The sequence below is a fragment of the Lampetra planeri genome, chromosome 81 (genome assembly GCF_965212315.1).
Source record: "Lampetra planeri chromosome 81, kcLamPlan1.2.h2, whole genome shotgun sequence".
NCBI lineage: Eukaryota > Metazoa > Chordata > Hyperoartia > Petromyzontiformes > Petromyzontidae > Lampetra > Lampetra planeri.
The window spans coordinates 2187068-2212736 of record NC_136185.1 but is presented as its reverse complement, the minus strand read 5'-3'; the positions used below and the strand labels follow the sequence as shown (position 1 = coordinate 2212736).

Below are 25669 nucleotides of genomic sequence, written 5' to 3'. Positions count from 1 at the left end.
CATCGGCAAATATTATTACAGTCCTGATTTTTTACATTCTGCCCCCTAAGTCTCAGGTTTTCGACCTCGTCAATGCGCTGTGTGTTGCTGCTGATGGCAGCTCATTGGGTATCATCGTTTGGATCACGGCCGAGGTATGCATCGCCGATATTAGCTTGTCGGGACAACTATGGTATAACGGCGCAGCCCCCCGTCCCGTTAGGGAGCGGCCAAGCAACAGGCCATTGAGAAAAATACTCGACCCCCACCGCCGACGGCGAAGCATCGAGCGGCCGGCTGGCGCCCTGCTCCGCCGGCAGCGTCTCCACCGCATCCTCCGGAGCTGTAGGTGGCACGAGGTCCTCGTTCTCGCTCTCTGACGTCCTGGTACGTGGTCTGCGACGTGTAGACATAGTCTACTGCTAGCTGAATATACTAGCGTGTTGGCCACTTCCGACACCAGTTGTAGTGAGTCCAACTGGGTCGCAGACGTTCTTTAGAGGCAACACATTTATTGTAACATCAACACGTTAACACGAAGAGGTAACTGCCCCTTCACCAGATACAGCCTAGGGTGATGACCACCCAGCTAACTACACTATACGTAGGAGTTACAGCTAAGAAGGTTCGGGTCCTCACTCGGGTCTCCGACCACGTGTTGATGCCTCATAGGACGTAGAGCTGCCAGCTTGTAGACGTAGGGCTTCCAGCATTCGCAGCAAAGAACCCCGGTCCCTCCCAACGGACCCACCTCATATCCCCGCCGGGTAGGGGCTGCTCCGCCCTTGGCCCCCGCCCGCCTTCTCTAGCATTCTAGCTCCCCCTCGATCCCTCTCGAGAGCTCTCCCTGGGCACGTGATCACCCCCTAGCTCCCCTCACCTGGGGCCCTCTCTATGGACACTCCAGATCACGTGTCTACGGGGTCAACCAGAGTGCCATGGCCTGGGGCAACCCTGCCCCTGGGCTGACACTCTCCCACTTCCCCTGGTGGGAGCCCGCACTACACGCTATGCGTAGTGCCCATGCTATCCCAGCGTTCACCAAGCCCCATTGGGGCCTCATAGGACGAAGAGGTGCATCACACGCCGTGCTGTGCTAGAGCCAGCCTCGCACAGCAACTCACCCGGTGCTGTTGGTGATGTAAGCACATCGCACGCCACAGCCCTCCCGGGCACCATACAGTGACATCCCTGATGTCACTACAAATAAATACAAGCCAGGAAGTGCCACGTAGACACTGAATAAGGACTAAACGATGTTCTTATATATATGTAGTGAGATCGCGGATGTCACTGTGTGGTGCTGGCCCAAGAGGGGCACGGCGTGCGATGTACTTACATTGCGGACATCACGTATGTAACGACATCGTGAATGTCACCGAGCACTGCCGGCTCTAGCGAGGCACGGCGTGCGATGCATTGTCATCGCGGACACCCCATTGGTGGGTGTAGTACCAGCCCTAGTGGGGGCTTGGTGAGCGCTGGGATAGCGCAGTGGCACCACGCGTGGCGTACAGTTCTGACTCCTACCGGAGGGAGTGTGAGAGTGTCAGCCATGGGATGAGGTTTCCCTGGGCCATGGCACTCTGGTTGACCCTGCAGGCACGTGACCGGTAAAGTCTACATGGGTCCCGCAGGTGGGGGCTAGGGGGTGGTCACGTGTCAGGGAAAAGATCCTATGGGAAGGGTCAAGATAGAGCTCTCTCGAAGGTGGGCGTGGCCAAAGGCGGAGCCGGCCACGACCCGGGAGCATATAAAACGGGTCCCCACAGGGACCGGGGTTCAGCGTTGCTACCTTAATCTGAAGATCTACGTTCTACTTCCAAGAAGAGTCTTCAAAAACGTGGACCCGGATCCGAGCCGGGGTCCGGTCCATTGTAGCTAACTCCCAGTGTGTTAGTGTAGTTTAGCCAGGTGGTCCACCACCCTAGGCTGTTATCTGATAAAGGGGCAGCTACCCCTTTGTGTGTTACGTTTTGGTATACATAAATGTGTTGCCTCCAAGAAGTACGTCTGCGACTTAGTTGAATCCACTACATATATATAATAGTTTTCTGCCTTTTGTTTCATAATACATTTTATTTATATAACCCTTTTTCTGATTTTTAAAGTGTTACATGAACAGGATAGGTGACATGTTATCATATAAAGCAACCATAAACACATGAAAAAACCTAGGTTTGCAGTTTATGAGTAAAACTCTACTATCTACACAATATATATACACGTAAAATGTAAAAACTTAAATATCTTGGTAACAGTAGCCAATCAGTTGTTTTAATTGTCATATTTGAATTCAGAAAATCTAAATACATAAACAGCACATTTCATCTCTGAAGCAGATGACGTCTAAAAAATTATAGACCAGTGTAACAGCAGATGAAAAGTGTAATTTCAGATTTGGTATCCACTCCATTATTCAGAAGCAGAGTGAGTCTCGTCCATTCCTTCTTTAAAGGCGTGAAGACAGCAGCAGAGTTTTTACAATATGGTCGATGGTTTGGGATTCGTGGCCTCACTCGCAGGGCGCTGAATCTTTGATGCACCGTTTGTGCATCAGGTGGCCCCATCGGCCATGCACGGTCCTGATTTAGTTGATGGGTCGACTATTGGCAGCGTAAAAAGGTTGAAACCGGGAGGTTCAACGGTAGGGTTCTGTACGAGATGTTTATTTTTGACGTCGGCCACAGTCCAGACTTTCTGCCATGTCTCGCCTTTATTTATATTTGTGAGGTGGAGTGAGGCTGCTGTGATCCAGAAAGGGTGCCGTGATTTTAGGCGAACAGGCGGTGTCGTGTTTATTTCCCGATGTATCGGAAGGTGCAGGTTGGCTAGAATTGTATTTGTTCAATAAAATAAATATTGTATGGACACCCTGTATTTTCTAGGTGTACTTCGTTTGCATGTTGAACGTATGTGTATATTCTGTGTCATTTTCTAGGTGTACTGTGTGTGTGTGTGTTGAACGTATGTGTATGTTCTGTGTAATGTGTATATATGTCTGCTGGGTGTACTGCATGTGACTGTGTACTATGTATTATAGTGTATATTGTGTGTAATAATAGTGCGTAATGTGTGTAATGTATATCTGCAGAATAAATGACATGGAGCAGAGACAGAATACAACGCCCGCTGCTAGAAGGCACCAATGCGACCAGTCTCCATATGACCCGAATGACACTGGACACATGAATCTGCACCAGAAATCGCACACGGCCAAGAAGCCCTTCAAGTGCACTTTGTGTGAAAAGTCATTTGGACAGTCATCACATCTTAAAGATCACCAGAGAATACACACAGGGGAGAAACCCTTCAAGTGCAATGTGTGTGGAAAGGCATTTGCAGAGTCAGGAAGTGTTCAGAAACATCAGCGAACACACTCAGGAAAGAAGCCTTTCAAGTGCACTGTGTGTGAGAAGGCATTTAGACAGTCATCACATCTTCAAATTCACCAGAGAACACACACAGGCGAGAAGCCCTTCAAGTGTACAGTGTGTGGGAAGGCATTTGCAGTATCAGGCAGTTTTCAGACACATCAGAAAACACACTCAGGCGAGAAGCCCTTTAAGTGCACTGTTTGTCAGAAGGCATTTAAACTGTCATCACATCTTCAAATTCACCAGATAACACATACAGGCGAGAAGCCCTTCAAGTGTACTGTGTGTGGTAAAGGGTTTACACAATCAGGATCTCTTACTGCTCACCAGAGACAACATACGGGCGAGAAGCCCTTCAAGTGCACTCTGTGTGAGAAGGCATTCAAACTGTCATCATATCTTCAAATTCACCAAAGAACACACACAGGCGAGAAACCCTTCAAGTGTACTGTGTGTGGTAAAACCTTTACACAATCAGGGTCTCTTATCGTTCACCAGAGACAACACACAGGCGAGAAGCCCTTCACATGCACTATCTGTGGAAATGCTTTTGCAGAGTCAGAAAGTTTACAAAAGCATCAGAGAACACACACAGGCAAGAAGCTGTTCAAGTGCACTGTGTGTGAGAAAGCATTTGGGGTATCAGCATATCTTCAGAGACACCTGAAAACACACACAGGCAAAAAGCCATTCAAGTGCACTGTGTGTGGGAAGGCATTTGCACGATCAGAAGGCCGAAATAGACATGAGAAGATCCACAAGGAGACGGAGGTGGAAACGAGAAGTGAAAGTGAACGTGCTGCATTTAGCCCATTTCACATGGAACAAGAACCAGAAGGCATCCACAGTTTTGAAACATGGCCAGGAGTGAAGGTGGAATGTGAAGACGTGAAGTTGGAATATGAAGAAGTGAAGGTGGAATATGAAGAAGTGAAGGTGGAATATGAAGAAGTGAAGGTGGAATATAAAGAAGTGAAGGTGAAAAGTGAAAATGAAGATTCAACTCCAGGACCCGACGTCCAGATGGATGGAGGCAGCGTGAAGCAGGAGGAGGATTCAGACTGAGGGAGAGTGAGGCAACCCCTAGGAGTTGTACATATGGAGGTGTGAGTGGAGTTTTTGGGGGAGTAGTGGTGTAGTGGTTAGCGCGCTGCTGTACAAACCCTGATGACCAAAGTTCGATTCCCGTTCAGGTCCACCAATACCAGTGGTGATTATCTGAACCAGTCCTGGGCCTCCCCTAGGTCGATTCAGCCTTAAATGAGTACCTGATATGGTGTGTGACCATCGTCATCACTGGGAAGACAAAGGCGGTCGGGCGTGATGCTGGTCACCCATCCCTAGTGTACCGTGCTGGCCTTCATTGGTGCTCGATAACAGCACTTGCCCAAAAAGTATGTTAAGGCTATGAGGGGGATCTTTGTCAATGGAGTGTTTAGACAATGCAGAGTAGGAAGGCCCTACATGTGTAATAAAGGACGTTGACGACACACAGCTTGGTCTCCGTCTCTATTCTTGTTAGTTATGCCGCTCACACTCTGCCGGTCCCGACCATGGACCGGCTGTTTCACTGGCGCGCCCCGCACGCTCTTTCCATCAGTTGCACTCCCGCACACCGTTAGCTGACGGTGTGCTTGGAGTCGTCTCCAGCCACGTGGCCGATGGCGCCGGAGACCTCCCACGGCTCGACGTGGTCCCACTTCGAGTCTATCCCAACTGCCACGAGCCTCTTCCGGATACCCCCTTATATTCCCCTCCCACGTCATCCAGCCTCCACCTTCCACCACTCCCTTTCCGAACCTTCCAGATCACTCCTACGCTCGCATTACACATGTGTAAAGTGGAGTCTGGAAAGATCTATAACCAGGAGCATGACACAAAGAGTCTCCATAGCAGTCACCTGACTCCCAGGCTTCTCTCACTACAAGAATAGATGCAGCTGTCGTCATCCAGCCAGAGATACAACTTTTTTTTATGTATCTGCCTAAACATTTTGGAACCACCAAGGAAGTTTAGTTTCTTTGCATCTCCATGCTGCCATATCTGTCCTCACTTAAACTAAAGTTTAAGTTTGAATGTAATTTGACAACATAATTGCTAAGGACACTCAATTTATTTTGATGTTGACAATCTGTGAAAAACTAGCTACTACTGGTCAAGACTAATTAGATAATCTATTGAGATTGAAAGAAGTAAAAATAATTTTAACCGTTCGGATAGTGCTGCGCGGAAGTGAATCAAGTAATACATTGTTTAAATGCATGACTATACAGGTGTAATGGGTTCCGGAGGCACTTGTAGAGGTAACTTCTTTATTACAATACAACACTCCAACAGTCCTGATACTCTGTTACAGCCTAGGAACACAGCCTACTCTAGCTACGCTCTGGGGTCGGCCGGCTACAATTACCCAAGAGGAGGCTACCTGACCCGACCCAGCCAAGGTGCGGGTCTAGACTCTGGCTTCCTCGGAACTCGCCCTTACAAGGGCGTAGAGCCAGGAGTCCCAGAGTCCCACCACTGGCCCGCACAGCGTCCCGGCCCTTACAAGAACAAGCGGGATGAGGGGGTCCAGGGTCCTAAGCTGGCTGGTCTTGGGTCTTGAGCTGCGACTGGCCCCGATCGGCCAGGGAGCGGCCCTTTTATCCCTCTTGCCCATCGAGGGGTGAGGTTGTGTGTGCTCCCAGATACCCCACAGCCCCCCGTTGGTGGCGCCAAGGGGCTTAGCTGTCTGGGTTGTCTGGGATCCTAGAGCCGGCGCCGACTGCTTAGCTGTCTAGGATCCTAGAGCCCCCAGCAGCCCCTCCCCTCTTGGGCTGGCACAGTGGCACCTCCCCTGGGGGTCCGAGATACCTGCAGATGGGCCCTGTCCACCACTGCTGGTGTGGCCCACCTATGGCACTACACAGGGATTACCATTGGTACGGCTATTTTAATACAATGGACAGGCAGGGCAAGATCAAAGGGCTCGCATAATGCGCATGCATAATGTACGTTGACTCATGATCCCCCCCCCCCACTTTGCGTAAGAGCGCAGAAGTTTGGTCACCACATCTATGCCTCTATGTGAGGAACAGAACAGGTGGAGTTCTGCACAAATATGGCTGTTGCCTAATGAAGCTAGTTGTACTTGCTGGCAAAGCGTACTCAGATTGTAAATCTTGTGGCTTGGATCTCCAACACACCGGTGTACTATACTAGTGAAGAATTGGCACGAAACCCCTTACTAGTTGGCTATGTTGGGTGGTGCCGGGTTTTAAGGACACATTTATATATTTATGCGATCTAACCCAAAAAAACCCTAAAATGAATGTTGGATGTATTGTCATCTGGTGCCAGTGTAGTGGATTCAACTGAGTCTTTGACGTACTTCTTGAAGGCAACACATTTATTTACACCAACACATTAACACAAAGGGGTAACTGCCCCTTTTTACCAGATAACAGCCTATGGTGGTGGACCACCAGGCTAAACTAAACTAACCACACTGGGAGTAGCTACAATGGACCGGACCCCAGCCTGGGTCCAGGTCCACGTGTTGGTGAATCTTCTCAGACGTAGAACGTAGATCTTCAGATGACAACAGTTACGCTGAACCCTAGTCCCTGTGGGGACCCGGTTTATATGCTCCCGGGTCGTGGCTGGCCCCGTCCTTGTTCACGGCCACCTTTGAGTAACCTCTTGTCGTTTTTCGACCTTTCCCGTAGGATCTCGCCCCGACGCGTGACCACCCCCTAGCCCTGACCTGGGGGCCCTGTGTATACTTTACTGGTCACGTGTCCTTCGGGATCAACCAGTGCCATGGCCCACGGTAACCTCGTTCCTGCGGCCTGCACTCTCACACCCTACCCTGTAGTAGTCAGCACTGCACGCAGAGCATAGTGACATCCACCCTACGTCCTTCCTTGTGGAAGAGATACGTAGATGACAGGTTCTTCATCTGGCCACATGGCCTGCCAGCACTGAACCAATTTCTCAACCACATCAATTCCATACAACCGTCTATCAAATTCACCATGAAAGTGAAAAAGGATGGCAAGCTACCATTCCTGGATGTTTTGATCTAGAAGAGACCTGATGGCTCGTTGAGACACTGTCTATAGGAAAAAAAAACCCACGGATGCCTTTCTAAAGCCTGACTCCCACCACCATCCAGCCCAGAATTCCCTCATGACAACACTACACCATAGGGCCCTTTGCTTCTCCGACCAGTACCACCGAGCCAATGAGTTGGAGCACGTACACCAAGCCCTCAGGATGAACGGATACTCGGACCGTACAATCCACAAAGCTGTCTCCCCAGCCATGGGGAGACAACCTTCTGAGGATCCAACCATAACCATCACTTTACCATACATAGAAGGGTTTACCAAAATTTTAACAAACACAAGATCCAGGTTCGTTTCAACACAGTACACAAAATCCGTGACGTGATCCTATCTGTAAAGGATGTGATTCCTGACATGCTATACCCTGGTGTCTACAAACTGAGTTGTGGTTGTAGCAGCAGTTACATTGGGGAAACGAAACGACATGTCTCGGACCGCGTTCGTGAACACAAGGCGGATCTGAAACACGGTAGGACCAATACCTCTGCCGTTGCTGATCATTGTTTAAACGCTGTGGGGTCACACGAAATAGATTTTTCCAAGACGAAGGTACTCTGCAAACCTACCGGCTACCTTCAGAGATTTGTTCATGAAGCCATCCAGATATATAAACATAGACATAACTTCAACCGAGAAGATGGATACAAATTGAATAATTATTGGAAGGATGTTATTAACCAGGTAATACCTTAACTGGTTGTTTCCATCGTACCTGCCGGTTTACTAGCACATTTCCCCCCCCCCCCATGTCCCACACTCGGCTTCCCACTTCTAGCCCCGCCCACTTCACACCCCCCCCCCCCCAGCTTCACGTCCTCTTCCCCAAGCGCTCATGCAGCCCCCCCTACCCCACACCCTCCCCACCTCTCTCTCCGCCGTTGTTTCCCCCCTTTCTTACCTATATGTAGTGACAGAACGGTCACTACTGTGTCGGCCCGTACGAGGGCTGGGGGCCCCAAGGGGGTGCCTGGGGGGTCACGTGGTGGAGGGATCCGGACCTTCCCAGAGGTGGGGGAAGGGAGGCGTGGCCTGGGAAGGGAGGCGTGGCCTGGACAAAGCCAGCCACGCCTGGACGGAGCCAGCCACGCCTGGGCGGAGCTGGCCACGCCAAAGCAGATATAAGCGTGGTGTGAACGCAGAGCGAGGCTGTTGTACTGTACTCCAAGGAGAAGACATCATCGGTCGTCAAGTCCCGAGTCGTCGTCCTGGGCCAGGCAGGCCGTTGCCTGCCTGGTCCAGTCTGTGTCGCGTTCCAGAGTGTTAGTGAATTGAGGAAGGTGGTCACCACCTCATGTACAGTGTTATATTACTTACCGTTTAATAAATAGTGTTGCCTCCAAGCTGCGTGTGTGTGCACCTAATTCGAACCCACTACATATATAACCTCTTTCCACGGCAGCTCTCCCACCTACTTCAGCATTTTCTTGCTGTGGTTGTTCCACCTGATGAAGATTGCTTGTGTTGTGATCGAAACGTCGTGATTTGTTTTATTTTATTTCTACTTACGTGACTTTACCGAAAGAACCAAAGAGTATGGATTCCTGCAGTCACGAAAGCTTCAAATAAAGATTGAACTACTCCACTCACCACATCTCCCCGATTTATCAATCACCACCATGCAGGATGCACACACACTTCACTGACAATGTCACTTTTTATTAAACATCATCACCACCATCATCAACACCGCTATTATCACGTCGTATAAACAGGTACTAAAATGTAATTGGTAGCAGGGCTGCATTTACAAGAGCGAGGAATCCGAGATGCACAACCTACTTGCTGTACTGCAGTGTGCACGACATTGTAAACGTCATCACCATAATTTCCACCAACGACATAATCAACATTGTTCACCTTTTCACCGATATTGGCTTCATCAATTTAACATCACCACAGTTATAGTCCGCATCACCACCACCACCACAACGGCACTTTTCATCACCAACCACCTCCGGGTTAGGGGCTGGGGCTACAGTCAATGTTAGGGCACCAGAGTCAGTGTTAGGGCGAGAAACGGTGATAAAAATAAGAGTCATGGTTAGGTTAGTGTCATGGTTAGGGGAAGGCCTAGTGTTAAGGGCTATGGTTAGGGGTAGTGCAATGGTTAGGGCTAGAGTCAGTGTTAGGTCTCAAGGCAGTGATAGGGCTACATACAGTGATAGGGCTAGAGTAGTGATAGGGCTAGACAGTGGATTGGGCTAGACAGTGGATAGGGCTAGAATCATGGTTAGAGGGTAAGCCTAGTGTTCGGGTCAGGGGTAGTGTGAGGGTTTAGCCATAGCACTAACAAAGACCCCCGTATAGCCTTAACATACTGTTGAGGCAAGTGCTGTTAGTGAGCAGCACCTATGAAGGCCGGCACGGCACACAATGAGGTGGGTGGCCAACACCAAAACCTTGATCTCTCCAGTGGCGATGATTTTTACACACTGCACCAAGTACTCATTTGAGGCCGAGTCGACTTAGGGGAGGCCCAGGACTGGTTCAAATAATCGTCACTGGTGTTGCCTGTGAGCGGGAATAGAACTTGGGCCAAAGGGTTCATAGTGCAGCGTAGCGCTAACCGCTACTACACTACCGCTCCCCACGGCTCAGTGCTTTGGCTAATCCCCATACAATATGGTGCTATGGGTTCAGACAGCACTGACAGACACAGCCACCTCAGTCTCTTCCCCGTGTCCCCCTCACAGAAGACGCATCCCCTCCTCCCCACGTCACTTCCCCCTCTCCGCATCCCCATGTCTCCCACGCTCCCTGTATCTCCCCTCCTCCCCATGTTTCCCCCTCCCGGCGTCTCCCCCTGCATGCTTCACGCCATCTCTACCCTCGTGTACCTCCCTCTCCTCCCCGCGTTCAGCATGGGCAGGGAGAAGCGCAGGGGAACACTGGTAGAGACGTTCCCCTCCAGCACGAGGAAAATGCGGAACCACCAAAGCTTCCTGAACCAGTTCCCAGACCCCCGCGACTTGAGATCCTAAAACACCGTGAGGATGAGAGGGGGGGGGGGGGTGGAGAGATCGGTGAGATGTTAACTACACTCGCCTGGTATGCAGGAGTCCTAGGTTCGATCCCAACCAGGTCCCCTGCTGTATATTTGGAGTTTGCGTATCTCTCTGTCCCAGTCGTTGCACGAGTCATCCGGTTTTTTTCCCCTCCACATTTAAAGTCAACGTCTCTACGAGTTTAGAGTATTTAGTTGGATGCGAAAAATTTGCACATGATAAGCCACTTCATTGAGCTATCATTTGAGATAGCCAGGTCGCTTCTGAAAAAGAGCTCTATAGCTCAGTGGGTCTTACCTGGTAAAATGTAGTTGGTTAATAGACTGTGAATGAGAGACCGACAATGAGAGTGTGAGCGAGTGGTGATCCACGGTTCAATTCCTGCTCACGTTCAACGCCCATGACGATTATCTAAAGAGACAAAGACGGCCAGGCATGGTGTTCGCCACCCACCCCTTCATGTGCCGTGCCGGCCTTCATAGGTGCTGCTCGCTAACAACTTGCTCAAACAGTCTGTTAAGGCTATATGGGGGATCTTTGTCTTTGTGCGAGTGGCTATGCGAGTGGTTGGGTCATGAAGTCCACATTCTCAGCCACCACATGCCCAAGCCAGCTTCTGTTTCGCTGGATAGAGGGGACTAAACGGGCGCACCATTGGCTAGAGAAGATGTGGAGCTGACGCGGTACAGGAGGATGTGGAGCCGATTGGACTTGCCGAAGACCAGGAGCAGCAGTGTCCAGATCTGCCTCATTGGAGGAGGCTCATGAAGGATGCTACTGGGCAGATGGAGGCAATCGCCGTCTAACAACAGCGGAGGGCGGAGGAGCGACGCTCACAACAACGAGCGGAGTGCCGGATGGCTAAAACACAGCAAGTTGGCACAGTAGAGGACACAGGTGGTGTATCTAACCGCCATTTCAGTCAACGCATGGCACACGCGGGTCTGCGGTCACCTACCAACAGCGAGCCTTCCACACCTCGTGTGACGGCCTCAAAGGTACACCTAGCCGGGCACATGTGCCGTGGTGACATCACCGCCACTTAATTGGTGAACAGACGGTGCTGCTGTTATTTTCCGAGTGGCAAAAACAATTCCCTACCCTTCTCGGCTGGTAACACAGTAGTGGCTTCGAGCTATGGAGGATAGGTTGAGAGTCAAACCCTGACCAGGATTTGAACTTGCATTCCAGCCTCCTGGGAGCCAAGCACTCGAATGTGCCAGTGGCTCATGCGTCAAAAAAAATCCTTAAGGCAGGATTGGTTTTCAGTGCATGAGGTTAAAAGAACCCCCTACCTCTTCGGTGGTGCCGCACAGTAACGCTATGGTGGCCGAGCAACGCCATTGGGAGGGGGGGAGAGGTCGATTCCAATTGGCTGTTCCCCTCACGGCGATCGTAGCCACCACGGCGCCAATGGGGGGTTCTGGGTGGGTGTAAGGGGCTGGTGATCCCTTCACCGCTTAACCACGGGGGAACCGAGACCAAACGAAGCTTGTGCCAGAGGCCCTGGGGGGACAGGCGTCTATGACATACCCTGGCCAAACCCCATTCGCCTGGACTTGTTGGAATACAGGAGGGGTCCGGTGGACCAGCTCTGGCTCCAGTCATCATGAGGGGTGAGTGGCTCTTCTTCTGAACAAAAGAATGAAGTGGGGCGTGGGAGCGTCGCGGTGAGGTATGGGAAGCTGTGAGTACCATGATATTATGGGCTCGTCTCCCCTTAAAAAAAGGCCAGAAATGGTGATGGTGGTGGCTAACGTCACCACAGAAGATTAACATCAATGGAGGGATGCATGCAAGGCTGATGAGTCAGATGCCTTCTATGACCTCCTGTCACAGGTGCGAGATAAAGTGGCCCCTCGGAATAGTCATCCTGTTGGGTGACTTTAATGCCTGAGTGGGTCATGATGCAGGAACCTGGGATAGAGCGATTGAGAAGCATGGGCCAGTTCAGCTCAATAACAATAGTAGGAGGCTGCTCGGCTTCTGTGCAGCCCATGTGCTTGTAATCATGAACACGCTGTTCCAGCATCGGCGCATCCACACAACACCATGGATGCACGCCGGGTCCAGGCAAAAATATCTGCTGGACTACATAGTGATGGAACAGATAATGCAGGCCCATGTCCCAGACATCACGACCTACCGTGGAGCTGATCTGCCCACTATCGGATTGTCATCTTTAAGGTGCACCTGCCATTCTTCAACTTAGGTGGTGGGCATTCATATAAAACCTAACTCAAGCCCACAGTGGCGTGGTCTCAGCTTGCTGCTGATGAAAGTTGCAGGTGGGAATTTCATCATCGCATACAGCTGGGGTTGGCATCGTCCCCCATGACTGGTTGAATGAGTGAATGATTGGTTGAGTATATGCATGAACATTTGAGTAAATATATAAATGAATGGTTGAACGAGTGAATGAATGGTTGAGTATAGGAATGGTCGAGTGAGTATATGAATGAATGGTTCAGTTTGTGAATTAATGGTTGGGTGAGTAAATTAATGGTTGCGTGAGTATATGAATGAACTATCGGGCATGTGAATGGTTGAGTGAGTATATGAATGGAAGGTTGAGTGAGCATGTGAATGACCAGATGAATGAGCATGTGAATTACCAGTTCAGTGAGCATATAAATGAATGGTCCAGTGAGTATGTAAATTAACAGTTCAGTGAGTATATGGCCAGTTGAGTGAGTATATGAATGGTCTATTCAGCATATAAATGACCGGTTCAGGGAGTACATGAATGAACGGTGGAGTGGGTATATGAACGAGTGGTCAAGTGAGTATATGGACGAATGGTCGAGTCAGTATATGAATGAACGCTTCAGCGAGTCTATGAATGAATGATTGATGAGTATATGAATAAACGGTCCAGTGAGTATATGAATGGATGGTTGAATGAGTACATGAATGAACAGTTCAGTGAGTATATGATTGAATGGTTGAGCGAGTGTGTGAATGTACAGTTTGAGTGAGTTTTCAAACAGTTGAATATATGAATGAATAGTTGACGTGAACAAGTGAATGACTTGTTCAGTGAGTATCTGGAAGGTTGAGTGATACTGGTAGGAACGAAGTGAACCAGCCTACAATAGATTATATCGTCCGTCCGTCCGTCCGTGTAGCAACATCGCCCCCTACTGCAAACACTTGGCATGATCCTACAAAAACCTTTAGACTCAGTGAGGCTTTCCTGGCTAAACAAGTGTAACATTCCCTTATAATTCCCTGAGATAGCTTTTAATAAAAACTTTTAAATTAAAATTTAACTCACAGTGGCCTAAAGCCTAGAACTAGGCCTCAAACTCTCCCTTTGTATCGTACCCCCGCGTGTGTGCAAGGGAGTTAATGTTTAACAATGTTACATTCCCTGATGTTTTAAAATAGAAACATTTAAATGTAAAGCTTTTACATAAATAATAAAAACATTTAAATTAAAAATTAACTCACAGCGGCCTAAAGCCTAGAACTAGGCCTCAAACTCTCCCTTCGTATCGTACCCCCGCGTGTGTGCAAGGGAGTTAATGTTTAACAATGCTACATTCCCTGATGTTTTAAAATAGAAACATTTACATTTAAAGCTTTTACAAATATAATAAAAACATTTAAATTAAAAATGAACTCACAGCGGCCTAAAGCCTACAGCTAGGCCTAAAGCCTAGAACTAGGCCTCAAACTCTCCCTGCGTATCGTCCAATTAGGTGTAGCAACATCGCCCCCTACTGCAAACACTTGGCAGGACCCTACAAAAACCTTTAGACTCAGTGGGGCTTTCCTGGCTAAACAAGTGTAATAATACATTATGTTTATATTCTTTGGTTATTCGTTCCTACCAGCCCACCCCGCAGGGTCCTGTTTTCATGACTGAACGTTTGAGTGAGCATGAATGGTTCAGTGAGTTTATAAAGGAATAGTCAAGTGAGCATATGAATGAATGGTTGGGTGACTTTATAAATGAACAGTTGAGTGAATACGAATGAGTGGGAGAACTCACGGTCGTGCAGGCCATGCTGTGGTAGGTGTAATGCAGGCGCGTCGTCACGTAGTACGCGGCCAGCACGTCGATGCTGTAGTGGTCGTGCGCTGCCAAGATGGCCACTACGCCGCTTGCCGCCAGCAGGAAACAGAGAATCCGGTACCAGAGCCAGCGTCGGGGGGAATCTGGAGGGTCAATGCACTACTCACTTACTCACTCGTACTCGCACACTCACCGATCTACACACTCGCCCAAACAATCACTCACTTGCTGACTCAGGTACACACCTCACCAGGTACTCATTCACTCAGCTACTCACTCGTACACACTCAATGATTCTCACATGTACACACTGACTCACCTCGCTCACTCACCCATGTGCACACTCATATACACTCGCTCATTCATGAACACTCGCTCACTTACTTGCTCACCCACTCGTTCACTCACCCACTTGTTCACTCACTCGCCATTAAATTGTCGGAAGAGTTTTTCGCTTTCTTGAGACCAACAGGAGTTGAAGACTTTTCTAAAACCTCTAAAATGTTGGCCTTGGCAGCTGCCTTGATCAGGCCTGTGAAGCAGTGGTGCTTGGCTGCACGTTGGAGGATCATTCCAACAGATTCCTCCATGGCCGTGGTGTAACTCGGTCATAGAGCCATCCTTGGGTTCTAGCACGGTTTTGGTGCAGAGCGAATCAGTGAGATCTGAAGGCTGATATTGATCAATACAGGCCTAAGTTGTAAAGTCGTCAAGTACGCTTCTCGTTGATGACATAGAGTTACCAATATGATCCAGTTATACATAGCATAGATCAGGCGTGTAGCATTTTTTTCAGCGTGCCAACTCGAACGTGCCCCGGTCTTTTGCGTCGTAAAGCAGGTGATGGTCTTCTGCTGTTGCCCATTATGTCATTTTCTCACCTCTGCTTTACCATCGGCGTTGTAGCCCCGCCAAGGTATGGTGGCTATTGAAGTCGCCAACGTGAATGGTTGGGTGGCTTGGCGGTGGTCTTGCCGGATATGGCCATTCGGCACCTGGAGGCTTGTAATAATAATTTGAATGTGTAATGTGCATTCCATTCTAGGATCCCAATGCGCAATGCATGAAAAGCAGGAAACAAAAACAGAACCAGGGTGCAACCAACCAAACTAAAGAGCGAAGGCTCAGTTAAAAGAGATGGGGTTTCAAAGCAAACTTAAATATATCTACAAACGTTGATCACAGTTGCGTCATTGATCTTAATGGCAATGTAGTGGGGCGAGTTGTTGGGTGTGTTATGACCTGGGATAAAGTCCTTTAGGTCTGTCTTTACGTACGTTGCAAGGCAACGTTTCGGGTGGTGGCTTGCAGTAATGATGGTGTATCCACTTATCTTCAAGTGGGCGCACTCTCGATCTAGTTGGGATTTATTCTGGCACCAGAATATCGATGTCATGAATCCTGAGAATCTTCACAATTTCATTGCATTTCACGCTTGAGAAGCCTTAAATGTTCAGCTGCATGATTCTCAGCGACGGACCGACAATTACATTACTTTGGCCATGAGAAGGACATTTTGTACTTTTGCTTTTCATCCGAGATGCCTTAGTGGGGCATTCGGCCGCCAATTTGATGACATTCGTTGTACTTTCACACGTAGCAGGGCAGGGAAGATAGCGATCAAGGTTGTCATCTTTTCACCCACTCACTCACGTATACACTCGCTCACTCATTCACTCACTCACCCACCCACTCATTCACTCAACCACACATACACACTCAGTGTTTCATGTACACACTCGCTCACTCACATACACGCTCGTAAATATATGAATGTATGAGTGAGTATATATCCGTATGCGTGAGCATTTATCTGTATGAGTGAATGAGTGAGCGACTCACACTCCTGGGCGAAAAGGCAGGTGAGGGTGAGCACTACGGTGTGCCCACTATAGAGGTAGTCCCCACACAGAGTGTGCGCCCCCGTGAGGCTGAGTCCACCGCCCGCGATCAGCTTCATCACGCGCCTCATCTGCAGCTCCACGTCGCCCAGCACCTAGGCGCACACACAATTACGGAGATTCAGTCACCCACTCATTCACTACCCAACTCCAGCACACACTCACTCACTCAGCCAGTCACCAACTCATTCACGCACTCAGTCACTCACCCACTCACTCAGCCAGTCACCCACCTACTCACCCACTCACTCAGCCACTCAATCACTCACCCACCCACTCACTCACTCAACCACTCACCCACTCACCTACCCCACTCACTCACTAAGCCAGCCACCCATTCATTCACACATTGTCACTCACCCACTCACTTAGTCACCAACTAATTCACAAACTCACTCACCGACTCACGCAGCTAGTCACTCACTCACTCACCCACCCACCCACCCACTCACTAAGCCAGTCACCCACTCATTCACGCACTCAGTCACTCACCCACCTACTCAGCCAGTCACCCACCTACCTAGCCACTCACTCAATTACCCTCTCAATTACTCACTCAGCCACTCAATCACTCACTCACTCACCCACTCATTCATTCAACCACTCAATCACTTACTCAGCCAGTTACCCACTCACTCACACCCTCAAGCACTCACTCAGTTAGTCAGCCACTCAGTCACCCACTCACCTCATCTACTCATTCACACACTCAGTCACTCCCTCACCCTCTCAATCACTCACTCAACCAGTCACCCACTCACACTTACTCAGCCAGTTACGCGCTCAGTCACGCGCTCAGTCACGCGCTCAGTCACGCGCTCAGTCACCCGCTCACCCACCCACTCACTCACTCAGCCAGTCGCTCATTCACACACTCAGCCACACACTCATCCACTCACTCATCCAGTCACCCACCCACTCACTCAGTCACCCACTCACTCTGCCAGACACTCACTCACTCAGCCAGTCACTCACCCACGCCATCACTCACTCTCTCACTAACCAACTCACTCACCCACCCCCAAAGGCAATGATCCCCAATATAGCCTTAACAGACTGTTGAAAAGCACCTATGAAGGCCGGCACGGCACACGAGGGAGTGGGAAGCCAACACCATGCCCGGCCACCTTTGTATCCCCAGTGGTCATGTTTACACACCTCACCAGGTACTCGTTTAAGGCGAGTCAACTAGGGGCTAAGGCCCACGACCAGATCAGATAATCGCCACTGATGTTGGCCATGAACAGGAATCGAACTACGCACTAACTGTTGAGCTACCGCTCCCCACTCAGTGGTGAGGTGAGTGCTGATGTGAGTGGTGGTATGAGTGAGTGGTGAGGTGAGTGCTGATGTGAGTGTTGGTATGAGTGAGTGGTGAGGTGAGTGTGTGGGCGAGTGTGTGAGTGAGTGGGTGAGTAAGTGGGTGAGTAAGTGGGCGAGTGTGTGTGTGTGGGTGTAGGTGTGTGTGAGTAGGTGAGTAGGTGAGCATGAGTGAGTGTGTGAGTGTGTGAATGCGTGCGTGCTCGCTAACAGCACTTGCCCCAACAGTCTGTTAAGGCTATACGGGGGATCATCTTTGTCTTTGTGGGTGAGTGCTTGAGTGCGAGCGTGTTTGTGGGTGAGTGAGTGGGTGAGTGCTTGAGTGCGAGCGTGTGTGTGGGTGAGTGAGTGGGTGAGTGCTTGAGTGCGAGCGTGTGTGTGGGTGAGTGAGTGGGTGAGTGCGAGCGTGTGTGTGGGTGAGTGAGTGGGTGAGTGCTTGAGTGCGAGCGTGTGTGGGTGAGTGAGTGGGTGAGTGCTTGAGTGCGAGCGTGTGTGTGGGTGAGTGCTTGAGTGCGAGCGTGTGTGGGTGAGTGGGTGAGTGCTTGAGTGCGAGCGTGTGTGTGGGTGAGTGAGTGGGTGAGTGCTTGAGTGCGAGCGTGTGTGTGGGTGAGTGAGTGGGTGAGTGCTTGAGTGCGAGCGGGTGAGTGGGTGAGTGGCTGAGTGAGCGAGTGGCGAGGTGACACACCTTTGGGCTGCAGTGGAAGTGCCGTCCAGGCACGGGTAGGGTGGTGATGTACATGGTGACGCAGCGGTACAGGTACAGCGTGCCGATAATAAAGAAGTAGCGACGGCCGATGATAGACCTCAAACGCACGCAGAAACACAAAGACCACCACCCCCCATATAACCAGTCGTCTCACAGATTAATCTTGGAACTATAACTGATACCAATGAGGCAGTTTCCATACTATCGCGTGATCTTGCTGCGGCTATTTTAACTTGCGTACTTTATTTATTCAAGGGATGCCATGGTGGCTAGGATATGTTGTCTTCCACTTCTGGTATGCAGGAGGTCGTGGGATGGATCCTAAACCCTGACAATGCCTGCTGTATATTTGGAGTCTGCATCTCTCTCCGAGTGGTCACGTGTATATTTCACCGGGTCCTGCAGTTTTACCCTTCCACATTTAGAATCAACGTCTGTACGAGTTTAGAATATATGGCTACTGCTATACATCTCCACGTGATAAGCCACTAAGTTGAGCTATCATTTGTGGCCAGGTTGCGTCTTAAAAAGAGCTACATAGCTCAGTGGGCCTTACCTCGTAAAATAAAAAAGGGTTCAGTTTATAGTTTATAGCCTCACCAGGCTGTACGGGTAAGTGCTTTAGCAAGTAGCAGCACCTATGAACGCCAGCACTCTGGCACACAAGGGGGTGGGTGGCCAGCACCACGCCCGGGCGCCTTTGTTTCCCCAGTGGTGATGTCTACACATCACCCCGTGATACTCATTTGAAGCCAAGTCAACCTAGGGGAGGACCAGATACAGGTTCAAATAATCATCACCAGTGGTGTTGGTGGTGGTAGCCATGAGTGGGATCGAATTCAGGTCGCCTAGTTCAAAGAGCAGTGTGAACCACTACACTACCACTCCTCACTCAGAAACACACACGGGCACTGCACAGTTATTGTGTAGGAGTCTACAGTGTAGTCTAGAGAGTAGTCTATAGTGTACTCGTAGGTGAGACAGGCCCACTGCGTATGTAGTTTATAGTGTAGTCTATAGCGTAGTAGTCTATAGTGTAGTAGTCTATCAATATACCTGTGGGTGAGGAGACAGGCCCATTGCATGAACCACATGGAGACTAGGATGACACCGATGATCTCGCAGACAGAGAAGGCCCACTCCACATGGTTTATAGTGTAGTAGTCTATAGTCTAGTCTAAAGTAGTCTATTGCGCAGTAGTCTGTAGGACAGTCTCCTCAGCCTATCCACTCCATCCAGAATCATCTCCAACCATCTAGACACAGTCTTGCCACTGGATACAGATGAGCTTGGACGAGAAAGTGAGGTCGGAGCTGCGAAACACTCCCCAACTTAAATCAAAATGGAATCACAAGTAATGACATCATCATCCAAAGTCCTTTGGCGAGGGGCGAGCGATGAAGCAACAGGTGTGGATGCACTGTGAGCTGTAGCCGTGGACCCACACAAAAGCGGCTCAGGTTATCAGGTCGCTTTTCACTGGACTGAAGCGGCAGCAGAACTCGGCATCAGCCTGAGTGTCTGAAGCAGCCCTATTCAGGATCACACTGCTCACCTCCCCAGCACGAGGAAGTGGCTAGAAAAGGTACCCTAATCAGTCTGCTTCACATTACCCTGGCCAGCCTACCACAGTTGAAAGTGACTACACCTCAGTGGTCAAACAAACAAAATTAAAGTGACACCACTTAATATTGGTTCTTGGAATGTGCGCACACTTATGGACACAGCTGGACCAAATAGATCTGAGATACGCGGCTCACGTAGGCAGAGAACATGCCAAATACAACATTAACGTTGCCGCCCTAAGTGAGACCTGGTTAGCTGACACGGGACAGATTGCAGAAGTTGGAGCCAGCTATACCTACCCTCTTTTGCAGTGGGCGTGGAAAAGCGAGACGCGACGCTGGTGTTGGTTTTGCAGTAAAATCTAACCTGGTCAACCAACTGTCAAGCTTACCCAAGGGTATAAACGACCGTTTAATGACCCTGAAGCTCCAACTACCAGGCAATACACAGGTCCCCATCATCAGTGCCGATGCACCGACCATGACTAACCCTGATGAGGTCAAAAACAAGTTCTCATCTGACCTGGAGACTGCAATTTCTGCTGTACCCAGCAAAGAGAAACGCATCAATCTCAGGGAGTTCAGTGCCAAAGTTGGAACTGACCATCAGTCATGGAATGGGATCATAGATGCACGTGGTTTTAGCAAATGCAACAGCAATGGCCTTTTGCAACAAAGGACATGTGCTGTGCATGACCCACTGATCACAAACACTTTCTACTACCAAACCGCAAGAACACAACATGAATGCACCTACGGTCAAAACATTGGCACTTGATTGACTCTGTACATCAGGAGGAGAGACAGGAATGACGTCTAAGTGACAAAGACCATGTGCGGTGCAGAATGCTGGAGAGATCAGACGCATTATCTCTAAGCTCAATATTCGGATCAAACCTCCCAGACGTCCACAATGCCAACAATCTTATAAGCACCTCAACATCTCTCGGCTGAAACAGGAGATCATCCAGCAGAACTTTGCTGAAGCCCTAGACGACTGCTCAGAGTCCCTAAGCCTTGATTCTGATGATGCTGAGGCCGATAGGACAGCTCTCAGAAATCTGCTGCACTCGACGGTCCTTGCAACAGTTGGTGCTGCCACACGCAAACACCACCACTGGTTCGGTTAAATTGATGCAGAGATTCAGGCACTCCTTGATGAGAAACATCGCCTGCACAGAGCCTGCCTGAATGACAGCAGCGCAGAGTCCAATAAAACTATATTTCTCAACATCCGCAGGACTGTCCAGCTCAAGCTTAGAGCTACGCAGGATGCTTGGCTCAGTCAGAAAGTAGAGGAGATACAATCATATGCTAACAGAAACAACACAAAGCGTTTCTACAATGTACTCGAATCAGTCTATGGCCCACAACCCTCAGGAACCTCACCTATCCTGAGTGCAGATGGAACCACACTGCTTACAGAAAGACAAAATCCTTGCCAGATGGGCCAAACACAACTCAGTCCTCAATCAGCTTTCATCCATAAATAAAGACGTCTTCAAGTGGCTGCCTCACATTGAAATGAACCTGTCACATGCAGATCCACCCACTTTGGAGGAAACCAAAAAAAGTGATTAATCTCCTCTCATCGGGAAAAGCTCTGGGAGCTGATGCAATACCAGCGGAAGTCTACAAGACGGGAAGGCCTTCTTTGGTTGAGAAGCTAACCAACCTCTTCCAGTCATTGTGGAGACAAGAAGCTGTCTATCAGGAGTTCAAGGATGCCTCGATTATCCACCTCTACACGAGGAAGGGCAATCGCCAAGCATTTGACAATCAGAAGTATATCCTTGCTGTCAATGGTGGGGAAATCTTTTCAAGAATCCTCCTAAATAATCTAACAGAAAATATAGACCAACGCCTGCTGCCCAAGAGCCAATGTTCGCTTCAGAAAAAGCCGTGGAACCACTGACATGGTGTTTGCAGCCCGCCAACTCCAAGAAAAATGCCAAGAGCAAAGCTCTGACCTGTAACTGACCTCTGTCGACCTGAGAAAGGCTTTCGACACAGTCAGCCACGAGAGCCTCTGGAAGATCACAGCAAAGTTTCGATGCCAACTGCCGCATCACCATGATGCGGCAGTTGCATGATGACATGAAGGCAAGTGTGCAAGATCACCAAGAGTCCTCTGAACAATCTTAATTTTAGAACTTTCGTGACTGCAGGAATTATTATTTGGTTATTTCGGTTAAGTCACGTCTAAAGATAAAATAAAAATTAAATTAAATAATAGAATACGACGTTTCGATTGCAACACAAGCAATCATCATCAGGTATAATGAAATAGCGACATAAAATCTAACCAGAAAACTATAGACAGACATATTAGCAGACAGATATCACCAAGATACATAGCGAGAGCAACACAGGTAACAGAGAGGGGTGATCGTCTCTGTGGGGTGGCCTTAAATAGACAGAGGGGGGGGCGGAGGCAGAGAGAGGGAGGGGGGTTAGAGAAAAAATTAGCATATCAATGAGTGGTCAACAGACGTGGTGCTGCAAGTACGATGACACGGCAAGCAAGCCTGAAAATCAGGAGAAAGACACACTAAAATTAAATAACCTAGTAAAATATCGAAATGTAATGTAATACAACACAGAGGGTCGGTCAACACACAATTAACGCATAGCCTGGTTGATTACGTATTTCAAAGATTGCTAAGTTAGAATTTAGGTGTGAACATTCTAAAGAGGACACAGGCAGAGAAAACAAGTCGCCAGAGAGAGAGAAAAAAGATACGCTTAAAACTTCCCCGTAGAAGTGGTTCAATCTTAATTTTAGAACTTTCGTGACTGCAGGAATTATTATTTGGTTCTTTCGGTTAAGTCACGTCTAAAGATAAAATAAAAATTAAATAATAGAATACGACGTTTCGATTGCAACACAAGCAATCATCATCAGGTATAATGAAATAGCGACATAAAATCTAACCAGAAAACTATAGACAGACATATTAGCAGACAGATATCACCAAGATACATAGCGAGAGCAACACAGGTAACAGAGAGGGGTGATCGTCTCTGTGGGGTGGCCTTAAATAGACAGAGGGGGGGGCGGAGGCAGAGAGAGGGAGGGGGGTTAGAGAAAAAATTAGCATATCAATGAGTGGTCAACAGACGTGGTGCTGCAAGTACGATGACACGGCAAGCAAGCCTGAAAATCAGGAGAAAGACACACTAAAATTAAATAACCTAGTAAAATATCGAAATGTAATGTAATACAACACAGAGGGTCGGTCAACACACAATTAACGCATAGCCTGGTTGATTACGTATTTCAAAGATTGCTAAGTTAGAATTTAAGTGTGAACATTCTAAAGAGGACACAGGCAGAGAAAACAAGTCGCCAGAGAGAGAGAAAAAAGATAAGCTTAAAACTTCCCCGTAGAAGTGGTTCAATCTTAATTTTAGAACTTTCGTGACTGCAGGAATTATTATTTGGTTCTTTCGGTTAAGTCACGTCTAAAGATAAAATAAAAATTAAATTAAATAATAGAATACGACGTTTCGATTGCAACACAAGCAATCATCATCAGGTATAATGAAATAGCGACATAAAATCTAACCAGAAAACTATAGACAGACATATTAGCAGACAGATATCACCAAGATACATAGCGAGAGCAACACAGGTAACAGAGAGGGGTGATCGTCTCTGTGGGGTGGCCTTAAATAGACAGAGGGGGGGGCGGAGGCAGAGAGAGGGAGGGGGGTTAGAGAAAAAATTAGCATATCAATGAGTGGTCAACAGACGTGGTGCTGCAAGTACGATGACACGGCAAGCAAGCCTGAAAATCAGGAGAAAGACACACTAAAATTAAATAACCTAGTAAAATATCGAAATGTAATGTAATACAACACAGAGGGTCGGTCAACACACAATTAACGCATAGCCTGGTTGATTACGTATTTCAAAGATTGCTAAGTTAGAATTTAAGTGTGAACATTCTAAAGAGGACACAGGCAGAGAAAACAAGTCGCCAGAGAGAGAAAAAAGATAAGCTTAAAACTTCCCCGTAGAAGTGGTTCAATCTTAATTTTAGAACTTTCGTGACTGCAGGAATTATTATTTGGTTCTTTCGGTTAAGTCACGTCTAAAGATAAAATAAAAATTAAATTAAATAATAGAATACGACGTTTCGATTGCAACACAAGCAATCATCATCAGGTATAATGAAATAGCGACATAAAATCTAACCAGAAAACTATAGACAGACATATTAGCAGACAGATATCACCAAGATACATAGCGAGAGCAACACAGGTAACAGAGAGGGGTGATCGTCTCTGTGGGGTGGCCTTAAATAGACAGAGGGGGGGGCGGAGGCAGAGAGAGGGAGGGGGGTTAGAGAAAAAATTAGCATATCAATGAGTGGTCAACAGACGTGGTGCTGCAAGTACGATGACACGGCATGCAAGCCTGAAAATCAGGAGAAAAGACACACTAAAATTAAATAACCTAGTAAAATATCGAAATGTAATGTAATACAACACAGAGGGTCGGTCAACACACAATTAACGCATAGCCTGGTTGATTACGTATTTCAAAGATTGCTAAGTTAGAATTTAAGTGTGAACATTCTAAAGAGGACACAGGCAGAGAAAACAAGTCGCCAGAGAGAGAGAAAAAAGATAAGCTTAAAACTTCCCCGTAGAAGTGGTTCAATCTTAATTTTAGAACTTTCGTGACTGCAGGAATTATTATTTGGTTCTTTCGGTTAAGTCACGTCTAAAGATAAAATAAAAATGAAATTAAATAATAGAATACAACGTTTCGATTGCAACACAAGCAATCATCATCAGGTATAATGAAATAGCGACATAAAATCTAACCAGAAAACTATAGACAGACATATTAGCAGACAGATATCACCAAGATACATAGCGAGAGCAACACAGGTAACAGAGAGAGTCCTCTGAACAGTTTTCAGTAACAAATGGAGTGAAGCAAGGCTGTGTTCTAGCATCAACCCTGTTCAGCACGATCTTCTCCACCACACTGGTAGATGCCTTCCCAAATGGCCACACTGGGATCCGCTTCATCTACCACTTTGACGGGTGTTGTTCAACCTGTAAAGGATGCAAGCCAAAACAAAGGTAGAGGAGGTGACTATTCGCGATCTTTTGTTTGCAGATGATTGCGCACTAGCTGCTGGCACACGCATGCCAACCTGCAGACTCTCAAAGACGAGTTCTCAGCTGCATACGACAACTTCGGCCTCACAATCAGTACAAAGAAGACTGAATGTAACAACCTGCCCCCGGTAATCCTTACGTGGACCCAACCATTTCTGTGAAAGGTCAGAAACAGCTGTAGACAAATTCACCGACCTTGGCAGCACTCTGTCACGTGCTGTTCACATTCATGAAGAAATCAACAAGGATCGCCAAGGCTAGTGCAGCCTTTGGCCATCTGCGAGATTCCGTGTGGAAAAGGACAGTCATCAAGCTGGCCACTAAACTGAAGGTTTACCAGGCAGTCATACCAACGACATGCCAGGAAACTCAGTCACTTTCACCTAAACTGTTTGAGGAAGCTCCTGAGGATCAAGTGGCAGGACAGAAACCCAAACAATGAAGTCCTCAGCCGTGCTGACATGCTGAGCATTCCCACACACCTTATGAAGCACAGCTCAGATGGGCCGGCCATGTGACCAGGATGCCTGCCACTCGTCTCCCGAA

General features: G+C 48.3%; 3 protein-coding genes across 3 annotated transcripts in view; 2 read left to right on the top strand and 1 right to left on the bottom strand.

Moving 5' to 3' along the window:
• Positions 1 to 328, top strand: part of LOC144738299 (uncharacterized) — a 3592-nt gene extending 3264 nt beyond the window's left edge. Inside the window, exon 4 of the mRNA XM_078621305.1 lies at positions 203 to 328. Within this exon, the coding sequence (XP_078477431.1) occupies positions 203 to 328 (126 nt within the window). The remainder of the gene's footprint in view (positions 1 to 202) is intronic.
• A 580-nt stretch (positions 329 to 908) lies between these two features.
• LOC144738324 (uncharacterized) lies at positions 909 to 4850 on the top strand. Its single transcript, XM_078621346.1, has one exon. The coding sequence runs from the start codon at positions 3051 to 3053 to the stop codon at positions 4419 to 4421; it is 1371 nt and encodes a 456-aa protein (XP_078477472.1). The 5' UTR covers positions 909 to 3050; the 3' UTR covers positions 4422 to 4850.
• Positions 4851 to 9105: 4255 nt separating this feature from the next.
• LOC144738330 (phosphatidylcholine:ceramide cholinephosphotransferase 2-like) overlaps positions 9106 to 25669 on the bottom strand; it is a 30781-nt gene continuing 14217 nt past the window's right edge. Inside the window, exons 5-8 of the mRNA XM_078621368.1 lie at positions 18398 to 18515; positions 16334 to 16487; positions 14468 to 14634; positions 9106 to 10442 (exon numbers count right to left, since the gene is read on the bottom strand). Coding sequence (XP_078477494.1) covers positions 10278 to 10442; positions 14468 to 14634; positions 16334 to 16487; positions 18398 to 18515 — 604 coding nt within the window. The 3' untranslated portion in view covers positions 9106 to 10277. The remainder of the gene's footprint in view (positions 10443 to 14467; positions 14635 to 16333; positions 16488 to 18397; positions 18516 to 25669) is intronic.

What these genes read in the sequence shown, in the direction of transcription:
- LOC144738324 (XM_078621346.1), top strand. Translation starts at nt 3,051, where the DNA reads ATGTGTGTAATGTATATCTGCAGAATAAATGACATGGAGCAGAGACAG.